General features: G+C 38.7%; 2 protein-coding genes across 7 annotated transcripts in view; one reads left to right on the top strand and one right to left on the bottom strand.

Annotated features, from left to right (window-relative positions):
- chchd3a (coiled-coil-helix-coiled-coil-helix domain containing 3a) overlaps positions 1-4,154 on the bottom strand; it is an 89,597-nt gene extending 85,443 nt beyond the window's left edge. For 5 of the 6 annotated variants that reach the window (XM_030149311.1, XM_030149312.1, XM_030149314.1 and 2 more), the window contains exons 1-2: positions 3,928-4,154; positions 1,781-2,654 (exon numbers count right to left, since the gene is read on the bottom strand). In XM_030149311.1, coding sequence (XP_030005171.1) covers positions 1,781-2,654; positions 3,928-4,008 — 955 coding nt within the window. In that variant the 5' untranslated portion in view covers positions 4,009-4,154. The remainder of the gene's footprint in view (positions 1-1,780; positions 2,655-3,927) is intronic. The other variant, XM_030149316.1, reaches the window with a different exon arrangement.
- A 6,019-nt stretch (positions 4,155-10,173) lies between these two features.
- exoc4 (exocyst complex component 4) overlaps positions 10,174-12,762 on the top strand; it is a 129,091-nt gene continuing 126,502 nt past the window's right edge. The window contains exons 1-2 of the mRNA XM_030150321.1: positions 10,174-10,253; positions 11,171-11,360. Of these exons, the coding sequence (XP_030006181.1) occupies positions 10,174-10,253; positions 11,171-11,360 (270 nt within the window). The remainder of the gene's footprint in view (positions 10,254-11,170; positions 11,361-12,762) is intronic.

The raw sequence follows: 12,762 nt of genomic DNA, 5'->3' as shown, positions 1-12,762 counted from the left end.
TAAACTTTCTCTACACATGACTGTAAACTCTTGAACAGTGTCAAATGATATCAATTTAATTATAGATTTAAAATCTGTTGTAACAATGGGTTAATGTCTGGCTAAAGGCAATCCAGAACTGCAGCCATCTAAAGCTACTTCCACTGTGTGTTTGCGGTACATTATTATAGTGTATTTCACAGAGAGAAATCACTCTCCTGTGTTCAGCTCATCCAAAACTCAGATTTCCGCACTTTGACTAGAACAAGGAAGTGGGAACACATCAAACTAATCTTGACTTTAACTGGTTAAAAATTGCTTTCAGGATTGATTTTATGCCATTGCTCATCATTCATTCATTTCTTTTAAAGCCCTGAGAGCCCTCCTCCCTACTTATTTATCAGGTTTGATGGGTCGAGTTGCAGCAAGAAAGCCATTGCTGAGACTTCAGGATAAGAAAAAGAGGCTTGCCTGGGCCATGAAACACCTACTGGACTACTGAAGACTGGAAGAAGGTGTTATGGACTGATCAAACCTGCAACTCGAAGTCTCCTCTTCACAGTTGAAACTGAGACTTGCTTACTATGACCACTATTGAGCTGTGCTTGAAGCTGTTGTCCTGTGAGTCACCTCTCACTCCAGCTGTTGACTCTCAGAAACTTGTCTTCTGATTCTGTTGTGGCTTTGGGTCTGCCAGACCTCTTCCTGTCAGCATTTCCCCCAGTTTCTGAGTGCCTTTTGATGGTGAAGTGAACTGAACTGGTACAGAATGACCCACTGGAGTCTCTTTATCTTCGCACACACATTCCACAATTATTACACAGTACATTCAAGCATCTTCCCTACCTCCATTGTTTTTTTCACGTCTGCTGTCTGCCTAATGTTCACGCTGTCCCCCAATTCCCTTTCAAATCCATGAAAAAATTCCAGCATGTGTCCACGTGTACTGTGTGAAAACTGTATGATGTCTTATATTTGTGCTTTGCATTATCTTCTGTTCTTCGCGTCACTGCAAATTTCAAAGAAAAGGGTTCTATGGTAGCACACCAGTTGCAGCAGCCCGATGTCCCTAATCATCAATCGAAATCTCATTTGATGTACTCTGTGCTGTATGTACACTGTGCTGTCAAATGACAATAAAGAAATCTGTAATCTGAAGGAAACTGGATTTACTGACACATTGACTTTCTTGGCAATTTCTCTGTAGGAAAGACCTACATTTTTAAGTGTTATGATGGTCTGTCTCTCTTCTATCATTAATTGCCTTTTCCTTGCCATTTTTATATTAACACACTACTTTTTGCAGTACAATACTGTTCAAATAATGCTCACAACAGTATGGTACCAAAGTGTGTTCCAACACTACTTTTATGCAGACAGAGGGGGTTGGAAGTAATTCAGAAACATTGGGACACCTGTAGGAATTGGTAGCACCAACTTTTGAGGCTTGATCAACCTCCATTGCTGCAGAACTGCTTTAAGTTGTTAACCAATTTCTTGTTCGCCTTTTTGTATAATTCTGAAATGTACATTATTTTTCAGTTTTGTTTAACCTTACCTTTTTTTTTTTATACCCCTGGCAGTTCACCTCTTACCTCTGCACCATTTCAAGCTGTTCATTGGACTTGAACTGCTTGAATTTCAGTTCAAAACTGGAAAAATTGGGGTGTTCTAAAACTTTATAACTGGTAGTGTATGTTATTCAATATCACTGTAATTGATTATTAAAAAAACATAATCCATAGAGTAATAATAGTTTTTGTGATACAGGTTACACTCATTGACAGTGAGTAACACTCACCGGCTGGTGCAGCAGGAGGTGGTGGAGTTGGAATCGGCTCAGGCACCACCACTGGATCAGCAACAGGAGCAGGCGACGCAGGTTCTACTGAGGGCTGAGGAGGAGGTGGAACTGGTTCACAAGGAGCAGTAAACTCAGGTAAAGGAGGTGCAGCAAACTGCTCAGCAGGCTGTGGAGCCAAAGCATCTGCTGAAGGATGTGGGGGTGGTAGGATGATGACAGGCTCAAGAACAGGAGGTGAAGAAAGTGGTTCTGATTCAAGAGGAAGGGGAACAGCAATGGGCAGTTCAGGTTCAGCTACAGATGGAGGAGCAATGGGTTCAATTACTGGAGGAGGAGCAATGGATTGATTTATGGTAGGGGGAATTGGTTCAATTTCAAGGGGAGGAGAAGCAAGCAGAGGCATTGCTTCCACCACAGCTGGAGCAGGGCAGGGAGCAACAATTGGAGGATCACTGGGAGCAGCAGGAGCAGGAGGGAGAGGAGGAGGAGGCGCCACCACAGACTCAAAAGCAGGGGCACTTACAGCACTAGCAGCAGCTGGGGGTGATGAGGATGGGAGCACCATGTCAATTATGGTGGGTGCTGCTACCTGTTCCACTGGAGCCTGAGCAGGAGCAGGAGGAGGAGGAGGAGGTGCAGGTATGGTCTCTGTGGCAGTTGGAGTTGGTGGTGGAGGAGCCGGAGGTGCAACAGGATCTACAGGAGGAGGGGGAGGAGGTAAGGAGGTGATGGGGTCAAAGGGGGGAGGTACTGGCCGCAGGAGAGATGGAGGAGCAAGTGGCGTTGTCATGGGAGGTGGTGGAGTGGTTGCAGGTTGGTGTTTTGGAGGAGCTGCAGGTTCTCTCATGCGGTTGATGACACTCTCTGAAAGCTGTAAAGAAGAGGGAAAAAACAAAGTGAAACTAAGACACAAACACAATTAAAAAAAAAAAAAAAAATCAGTTTAACAGCAACAGATACCAATGTATTTCACAACCCTCATGTAATAAATAGGAGGTTGTAGAAAAGCCTAAAATGAATCTTAATCTTCTGCCCACCTTAGACTTGGAGATATGCCATACATTTGTAGCAGTTCTGCCTGCTCGGAATGGGATGCTCTTTAGGGCAATAGAATGGGTAAAACACATTTCTCTCTGGGTACAATGAAGACTAAATTTACTTCAGTAATAAACAGATAGATCATCAACAAAAAATAAGATCCTGATAGCCTAGATAAGGAAAATAAAAATATCATACAGCAAACTGTTGACATTTAAAGTGATTCTTATGAGTCACCCATTTACTGGAAAAGGCACTAACTTTTGCATTTATTTTCACTAAAATAAATATGAAAATGAAGACTGTATTACACAAGCGTGCTCCCTGACATCTGGAGAATATGACGCATGTCCGGGGGATCTCTGTTACACCACAGTGCTTCAATTCTAATGACAAGGTGTGACACAATTTACCTCTCCGATTTGATACTAATTTCCATTAACTGGTCTTTTAAGTTTATTATTTTTATTACATTAAAGCATTGGCACAAAAGAAGAGAGACATCAGTGAACGTAAACACAGCCTTTACTAAATTCGGCTAAGCTACATTAGCTAGTAGAGTTACAATGCGCAGTGCCATGCCAATCTGCTCTTATCTACTCAACTAAGCCTCTCAAACTATATTTACCTGCAGCTAACAGAAGCACAAGAGGACACGTCTGGAAGCCATTTGACGTGATGATTCAACCAAGCTAATATTAAGCCCAAGTTTCCATGATGAAACTAAATGTGTCAATGACTGTAAGGCAGGATGACAGCAGAGCATGAGGCTGTTGTCAATGTCAACATTGCCATTGATCATAACACTGTATTTGTCCCATACATCCGTAGTTTAAATGGTAGCCCTTATGTGTTAAACATGTATTCTTAATGTCTGTATTCCTTAATAGTATGGGGTTGGGTACTTTATGTAATTCGCAGAATGAATGGAAAGTTCAGTGCAGTGACAACTTAGCATAGCTACTTTTCCGACAAGCTACTAAACTTTAGACAGGAAAAAGTAAAGTTACAGCCTAAATTCAGCACTGTGATAACTTCCTCCTGTCATGTAACCCCAGTAGAGCCCAGACTAACATGTTTGTATGGGTTTGTGAACAGTTCCTTACCCTTATGCCCTTCACCACCGTAATGTTCTCGTTCTCATCTGACTCAAATGACACACGGCGGGTGCTGTTGTTCGCTCCCATTGTCAGACCGCAGGTTGTCAAAGTGTCAGTTATCTACATGTAACGGACAACACTGGCATCCACGTGTGACTTTATAAAGTTTAGAGTTTATTAACTCTCAATCCAGGAGCAGCTGGTTGGGCCCACACGTTACCACTTCCTTAGCATTACGCATTGGAATAAAGTGACAGGTTATTGGACAGATCCAAGCTCTGGCTTTACATCAGTGATTTTGATTGGTTACTGTGTAGACGTAGCAACAGAGTGGGAGGGAGGTTGACAGTTGTGTGTTGCACTTTGCATTAACCTAGTATTTATGAATACAGCATGAATTTGTGATCTGCAACAATAACGATTAAAAATATAATAAATCAATAGTGATAAAATAAATAATAATAATAATAATAATAATAATAATAATAATAATAATAATAATAATAATAATAATAATAATATTAAGATCCTAAATCTGGTGTATAAACTCTGAGCCACACTTTCCACAAACCACTTTGGTTTTCCATGAATTTACTCAGCACTTCAGGAACAGGGACAATAGCTTTGACAGAGTAAAATAATAAGCAGGATTCTTTAAAATAAATACATTTCAATGTCAACCAGGCAGCAGGACTGGTGTAATTTCATTGGTATTATCTAGACAGGTGTTTTGACAGTTTTTAGTAAATATTAATAACAAAAGCTTTGCTCTGAAGGAGTATGAATTGATTCCTTGTCCTGCAGAAATCTGATGATTACAAGCAGAATAAATTCTAGGTGAGTGTTAGCTTCATATCATTTGTGCATAGAGGATTTAAAAGTGTAATATACCGATATAAGAAAAAGAGTTACTCCTCAATTAATTTATAATAATTATGAGTGCTTTCTAAGAATCCCCCCCTTCTAGTTAAAGGGAATAAAGATAAAATAAAGTTTTTAGCAAAAAAAACTTAATTGACAAGCAGATCAATTCAGCATTGCTTTGTTTTTTCCCCAACAAATATTAATACTTCATTGTGTACATGCATACAGAATGGATTTGTGCAAAATGGCACCTAAAAAAAATCAACAACTTTGTAATTCATTTTGATGTCATGTATTCTTTAATCTTACCTTTTTCAACTGTGATGATACCTGGGAAACTCAAACTGAATAAAAAGGCAACTATAAAACCAACGAATTCCTCAAAGTAAAAACAAAACTGCTTATGTGCTCATGAAACGAAACTGGAATTAGAAACTGAATAAAAACATGAAAAGTTCAGAACTAGGCTGTAATAACTCATGAGAGCTTTTGTTTTCAAACATCTTTTATTTTACTTTTAAAGTAAGATTGGGCCTCTTGTTTTCAATCCCTATTGTCTCATGAGTGCATTTTTTTTTCTTTTTCTTTTTTCTGTGATCAAACATTCACACCTTTCAAAAGAATTTCAGACCAAAGTAACAGGATAAACACTGCCTCCTCACTGAAGTAAAAGATTTTGTCTCTTCTTTGCTTAGAGTTGTTCTTAATCAAAAAGGTAAGACTCACTGCTGGAAGTTTGGAGCTGAACTGTGGAGACATCAAAAACTGTCGTTTACAAAAACCATATCACCAACCCTTCCTCTATTGACACCAGCCATCAAATATGTACTCATATGCCAGACACTAATACCCCAATGCAACATCTTATAATTTCACCTTGAACACACTGGAAACACCCCAGTACCTATCATAGCCTAATAATTATGTATTGCCTTGTTAACATTTATACCTTTCTAGCCATTTATGCGTAACTGACCAGCTGACCCCTCAAGAACATCCCAGTAATTATACCCTGGCACTTATTTTATTAACACATTACAAACCACAATAGCCTAAAAGGAACTAGAACACTTGGAGGATATAGAGGTGCAATAGGATAGTCCTTGCAGAGAGAATGATATTATAAAGAATGACAGTTTATATATCAACCTCTAAACCTGATATATTATATATGAATATTATGCTTTGTTATAATGGTATTTTCTGCTGATATTTGTGGTTTTGGGTTTTCTGGATTGTATTTGTGATGCTGAGCAAACATAAATCCCTAATTCACTATGGTTGTGTGCACTCCGGTATTATTGAAAAATGTAATTTCCAGCGAGGACTAACATTTGAGTCCTTTAAGCAATACAAATCTTGATCAAATAACTATTTTTAATATAGAGGTAAAGACATCTTGACTGTCAGTCACTGGAAAGGTAAAGAATTTAGCGCAAAAAAAAAAAATCCTCAGATTAAAGCAAATCAGAATGATGAGAGCACAGTTCAAGTTTGAGGAAACCACTTACTCGAATGGGATGACTTAAGGTATTTTTCTTGATTTAAATTCATTGCAGAAAAAAACTCATAAAGTGAAGGGTGACCACCATCCCAAATGTGAGAACTAAGAAGAAAAAGGTTTTGTGTAATGGTGTACAGGATGGAGAACCCAAATGCAACACACTCAGACGAACAGTTCCAAAAATTTTTATTAAATATTACACAGGTAACAATCAGGCTGTGGGAGAGTTCCGGTAGGTAGATGTGATACTCAAGGTCAGCGGGGGTTAGAAGAGTCAGAAATATGAAGAAGGCAGGTGGATCCCTCACTGCGGTGATGTGGAAAACATAGGTATGAAAAGGAAAAACCGGGCTCAGGGAAGCTGGGACTGGCAAGCGCCACGCTGTCACACACAGATGAGAGACAGAAAAAAACAAACAAGTCAGATCTTGTAGTCGGGGACAGTAGGCTGGTTGGCTGACTGGGGCATATACAAAGAAACCTAAACTGAATCAGATGGGGTCAGAACGAGAAGTCAAACAAGAACAGAGCACTGGAGAGTCAGGCGTGACGCTAGGACAGTCTGGGAAAGAGTAGCTGAGCCAGAGCTGATACTGGATGTTGGCCAGCTGATAAGACACACCTGTAAGCAACAGGTACTTGATGTTGCTGATGAGGTGAGGCAAGGTGAGGGAGAGGACAGCAGTTGGGAGTCCCAGGTGAAAATGTTTGGGGCTGATGAGGTTTGGCAAAGTGAGGGAGGAGGCAACTTTGAAGCAAACTGTGACAGTTTTGACTAGGTTTGTATACTGTGACCTGGCTGGAGTCTGCATCCCAGAAGTTTTGTTTATTTTAGTTGTTCTAAATTATGTGACATGAAGAACATTGCAACAAAAAGCAAGGGCACTACTTCCCCAAGGGAAATACTCTGGAGTAGTTTATGTAATAGCAATTAAAACAAGCAGTAATGCCCTGAGGGTGCTCTCTGAAAAGCCTCAGGCTATACTGAACATCATGCTTATGGAATTCAGATGTGACGAAACAGTGTAGAAAATAGGAACAAATCTTCCTTATTTTATATGGCAGGGTTATAGTTATAAACAAGATTATGATTACAGCTTACTCATTCATTACTTTGACACTGAACAGTGGCCGGACCAATCTAGCTAATTGATCGGTTTTATTTTCTTCAAAGACTGAATGTGCTGAGGTGATAACAGTCTTCACAGCATGTTCAATGTCCTTTAATTTTTTTCTCACATGTGTTACTGCTGCCTAAATGATTAGTACACATTGTAGTTATTCAAGTCACAATATTAGTTCACACTCTACTCCTCACATCGGTTTCCACAACAACAAGAATTAGTTATATGAAGTTTTTCAGACTCTTTCAAACTTCCACAAACTACCACATATAGAAAATTACACTTGTTTCAGTTCTCCGTAAATCTGTCAGACTCAATTTATGCCATCTTCAAATGATTAAAACAGTTAAAAAAGACATTTTTAAAAATGTTATAAAAGATCTTTTTAACCTATATTCATCATTACCTCTTTTTTTTCTCCAGTGTCTTTTGCATTGCTTAATTATTTCCCATTGGGCATCCATACATCTTTTCCATTTAACTTTTTTCCACTGATAATGCTTTCTGTCTCACTGCTCCATTTTGGACCCTAAACTGCAATGACATCAGATTACAAATAAAAAAATGGAGTGAGGTAGGTGATTTGATTGGTTTATTACCTGATTGGCGGGGGGGCACTGATCTGCCTTGGCGGAGTTCTGTGCTCTCCGAGTGCTTTTCTAGTTAGTAGTAATATGATCAAAATGAAGATACTTTGTTGTATCCAGCTCAAGATTACATTGTTGGTAATGCCACAGCCCAACCTTTCTTATTCTTGTTTTTCATCTAGTTGCTCTAGCTCTAGGGCCTGCAGGTGCTCTGTCTCCAGCAATCACCTGCGGCGTGGCTATAAAGTCTGAGAGGCATCATGCTCATTTTGGGCTGTGTTGCTGTACCTTTGTTCTTTTGTGCTTTGAGTTGTTTGTCATCTGGTATGCTTTCAGTTTTGGTTCTTATCTTTTGGTTGGATTATTTTGCTTTCTTTTACCAATTATAAAAACTTTACGGTTACCTGTACTTGTTGTGTTTGGTCCTTTTGTTATGGCTCTGAGCCAGGTCATAATAATATAATAAAAATAACAATGGATTAGATTTCTGTAGCGCTTTTTTGGCCACTCAAAGCACTTTACATTACTGACCCATTATTCATTTGCTCTCACACTCCCCCTCTGGTGGTGGTAAACTACACCTGTAGTCACTGCTGCCCTGGGGCAGACTGACAGAAACGTGGCTACCAATTTGTGCCTACGGCCTCTCCGACCACTACCAAACATTCATATGCATTCATACACCAGTGTGAGTGGCACTGGAGGCAAGGAGGGTGAAATGTTTTGCCCAAGGACACAACGGACTAACTAGGACAGAGCAGGATTCGAACCGCCAACCCTTTGGTTATTGGATGACCCGCTCTACCTCCTGAGTCATGACAGTAATGATCAGAAAGCCTGTAAAAGATTCAATGCTTTACTATCTTTCTTGACAATATTTCCATGGAAACATGAGACGTATGTTCCTGATCACCAAGGTTACCAAGTGATGTAAGATGAGCAGCAAAATTCTGTATTTGCATTTATCTGGGGTTCTAATGAAAGGCAATGACAGGAATTGTTAAATGACTACAAGAACTATATTCTAGCTGTACTATACTATGAAGATGTCGCATGTGTCATTTTAGTTATCAGTTGCTGCTGTTTAGCAGACAGGCATCCTACAAAGTCCTCACTGCCCTTGTACAATGTCTGTGTATTTAATGCACACAGGTCAGGGCAGACAGTCAAAGCAATTACTTAGTATCCAAACATCAAGCTGGAAGAAATGACCTTGGCCCTATATTGATGGAGAAAGGACGCTCAGTAGATTACTTGGACTGACGTGGCATGGTCTGCAGGGTGCAGTGATAAGAACTTCAAAATTAAACTTGGACCTGGGAAACCAGACGCCTTCAAAAGAATAACAGTGGCTCCTGCATGACACGTATATTGTGTCTCTCTTTTTTCTGGAAAAGACACAAAGATCACCCACAATGTTATCTCGTCAGTCCACCGGCACATCAATCAAGGCCCAGGCTGCTGGGAATCGACCCCACGCAATCAATGCCCTCTCCTATTCTCATTGGTACAGCAGAGATTGTCAGAGATATAGAGCAGGAGAGTCCTGCCAAATCCAGCACTATATATTCTAAATGGAGGAGGCTATTAACTCACTGACACAGACTTTTCTTCTTTGTTCAACCTTTCCTTTATCTATCTTTATCAAAAATGCAGTGGTGGAAAAGTTTGTTTTTCCCTATATTTTAAACTGCTGTTTAGGTGAAAAATATCTTTTATAAGTAAGTGTTTCATATGGATGCTTTCCAACAAAATACTGTTTCACTCACATCACCACCTGCAACAATTGCAAGCAGTTTAATATTCATGTCTGGCCTTTTCAAAATAGTCTACTTTGTATAATAGTATCACATCTTTGCATCCTATATAAGTTTTAAGTGAAGCTATTGCTTTGTAATCATGAACCCTAAAATTCTGAAACATAAACAGACCAAAAACATCCTTAATGTTTCTGTTCATATTAAAATGCCCCTTTAAGAAAAAAATATACGGTTCATACCATAAATTGTACCATCAAAATAATAAGTTTCACATTTGTGGTGTGACTAATAAGAAAATATGTGTCCCTGGTGAAAAACCACATCCCATCGCACTTGAAACTACAGCTCCCAGAACTCCTTGGTGTAACCTCGCGCTTCTGTCTTCCTGTTTGGGTGCCGCAGCTGGAAAAAAAATGGCAGCTGATACTGGGAGATACAGGAGTGCTGTTAGCAAAAACAAAGACCCCTCAGGTCTTCTCATCTCTGTCATAAGGTAAGTCTGTCACATTATTTGCATTATATTAACAGAAACGTTAACGGTCCCAGCAGCTCTTTAACTGTGCTCACATTTGCTTTCAGGTACGAAGTGACAGCTAGCAGTTATGCTAAAGCTATGTGTTAGCTACATCCTTCCTGAATTGTTAATTACTTTACATACACTTAAACACCCATGTTTAACTCTTTGCAGTTATTAAACAGTGCTAATTATCGACCGCAGTTTAATTACTTCCCTGTGCCGCAAAAAAAAGGTTGCCGTAGATTTCCTAAAAGGTTGTACCTTCTACAGAGAGCTTCATAGTTTAAAGAATTACATATATTTGCAGGGTTTAGTGTAAACTGCTACATTTCTTCCTTATTACAATTTACTCTACTTAAAGTACATGAAGTCAGTGGTGTTTACCAAAGGTGTTATGAAATGGCTTGTCAAGATTAAATTGTTATTTTGGGAGACGTAATTGCTCCTGAAATCTGTTTTCACCACTGTGAAAGAAAAGATCCCACCGAGACCCCGCCAGTGTGAATGAACCTGACCAGGATGAAATATTTATCTTCTGTTTGTGTACAGATTCTACAGAGTTCCACATTTACACGATTTTATTTTTTTTATTGAACTCTTGCAGCCGTGCATCTCTGTCTGTTGCGGAGTAAGCATTCGTGAGTCCATGTTTCCTTGCTGGTTTTAGTTGTATGTTAATATGTAAAAACCTCCACTGTTTATTACGTAACCATTGAAAGCCACAGACCTGTTGCTACAAACTCAAACTGCGATTGTCATTTCTTCATGTCTTCTCTCTCCTAAAGCATTAATTTTTCTTTGAGGTTGTATAAGTATAGTTAAAAATAATAGTGTTAGTTATTCTTTCAGCGTTTATACTTAACTCTTCTTGTCTTCTCTCTCTCTCCATGCAGGACTTTGTCCAGCAGTGACGATGTGCAGGATAGGGAGACAGAGAAGGGTCGTCTGGAAGAGGCTTTTGAAACTTGTGACAGGGACCTGGATGAGTTGATTGTTCAGCATTATGCTGAGCTCACCACTGCCATCAGGACCTACCAGAGCATCACAGAACGCATCACCAGCTCTCGCAACAAGATCAAGCAGGTATAAGGGAAACACATACTCAATTATGAACATGGAATTAGATTAATCTGGCTGTGCATGAGAACATATTGGTAATTCGTGTTTACCACATTTCAGATTCATTTCAGGGCAGTTGCTCTAAACCTTCTAATTAAATTTAGAACAGAGAAACCCTTCGTATTAATTTAATTGTTTTTTATCCATTTAATATTGCAACAGTTTTGAGACTTCATTAATTAAGAATGACAGATTTAATTCATGCAAATCCTTTCATTGAAGATGAAAAGTACCTACACTGCCTACAGTCATCAGCTGAAATCTCTCCCTGGACATAATTTTTTCATCACATTATTTGTCCAACTGATGGACTTTTGATATCAGTTGTCCATCCATCCGTCTGTCTGTCCATCTGTAAACAATTTTTCAACAATCTTCTTCTTCAAAACCATCAGTCAGAATGACTTGATATTTGTAGTGGAACATCTTTGGGGTAAGGTCTATCAAGTTTGTTCAAAGAATTGGGAAATACTGATTTTGGAATCTTTCATGAATTTTTAAAAAATTTAAAATCTCCATTGGTTTATAATGGGACCTGTTTCAGAGTGCTATAACTTCAAAACAGTTGAAGATATTGATATAATTACTATTGGCAAGAGATAGAAAGTCACATGAGCTTTCATTTGGTGCAGTGACCTTTGACCTTGACTGACCTTGAAAGTTCAAACCAAAGATCATCAATGTTCAGATTTATAGAAACTTCTCCAAAATCACCAGCAAGAATCAATTGAAATTCATAGCAGAGGTTCCTTGGGGCAAAGTCTACCAATTTTTTTCAAAGAATTGAAAAATATTGATTTCTGAATTTTTTAAATGAATTTTTTACATTTTAAAAATCCCCATTGGTTTATAATGTGAACAATTTCAAAGTACTATAACTTTAAAACATTTGAAGACATTGATATGATTAGTATTGGTAATGGATAAGAAGTCACATATGAGCTTTCATTTGGGGCCATGACCTTTGACCTTGAGTGACCTTGAAACGTCAAATGAATGTCAGTTATTGTCTTTAAAAATGCCAGTGGACTACAGGACCCTTGGTCCTAATTTTTAATTATTCTATGAATTTGTAAAAATGTTGATTCTAAGACCTTGGATCCCTTTATGAAACCAAAACATTAATTATTAACATCAAGTGTCTAAGTGTTTGGTGTAATTATGACAAAATGCAAAGTAACTCAATTGCTGATGAATAATTTTTGCATTACAATAGTACATTCTAGTAAAAATATGTGTGTAGATATGCATAAGTTGCACACAAAATAAACGCTTTTAACTTTTCACCATGTAATTTACTGCTGTCTTTTCTGGCATACTTCATATGTAGATCGTTGGTGCTCATACTCATCAATGCTTCTGTTAT

Source organism: Sphaeramia orbicularis, chromosome 12, assembly GCF_902148855.1.
Source record: "Sphaeramia orbicularis chromosome 12, fSphaOr1.1, whole genome shotgun sequence".
NCBI lineage: Eukaryota > Metazoa > Chordata > Actinopteri > Kurtiformes > Apogonidae > Sphaeramia > Sphaeramia orbicularis.
This window is presented reverse-complemented; position numbering and strand designations above follow the sequence as displayed.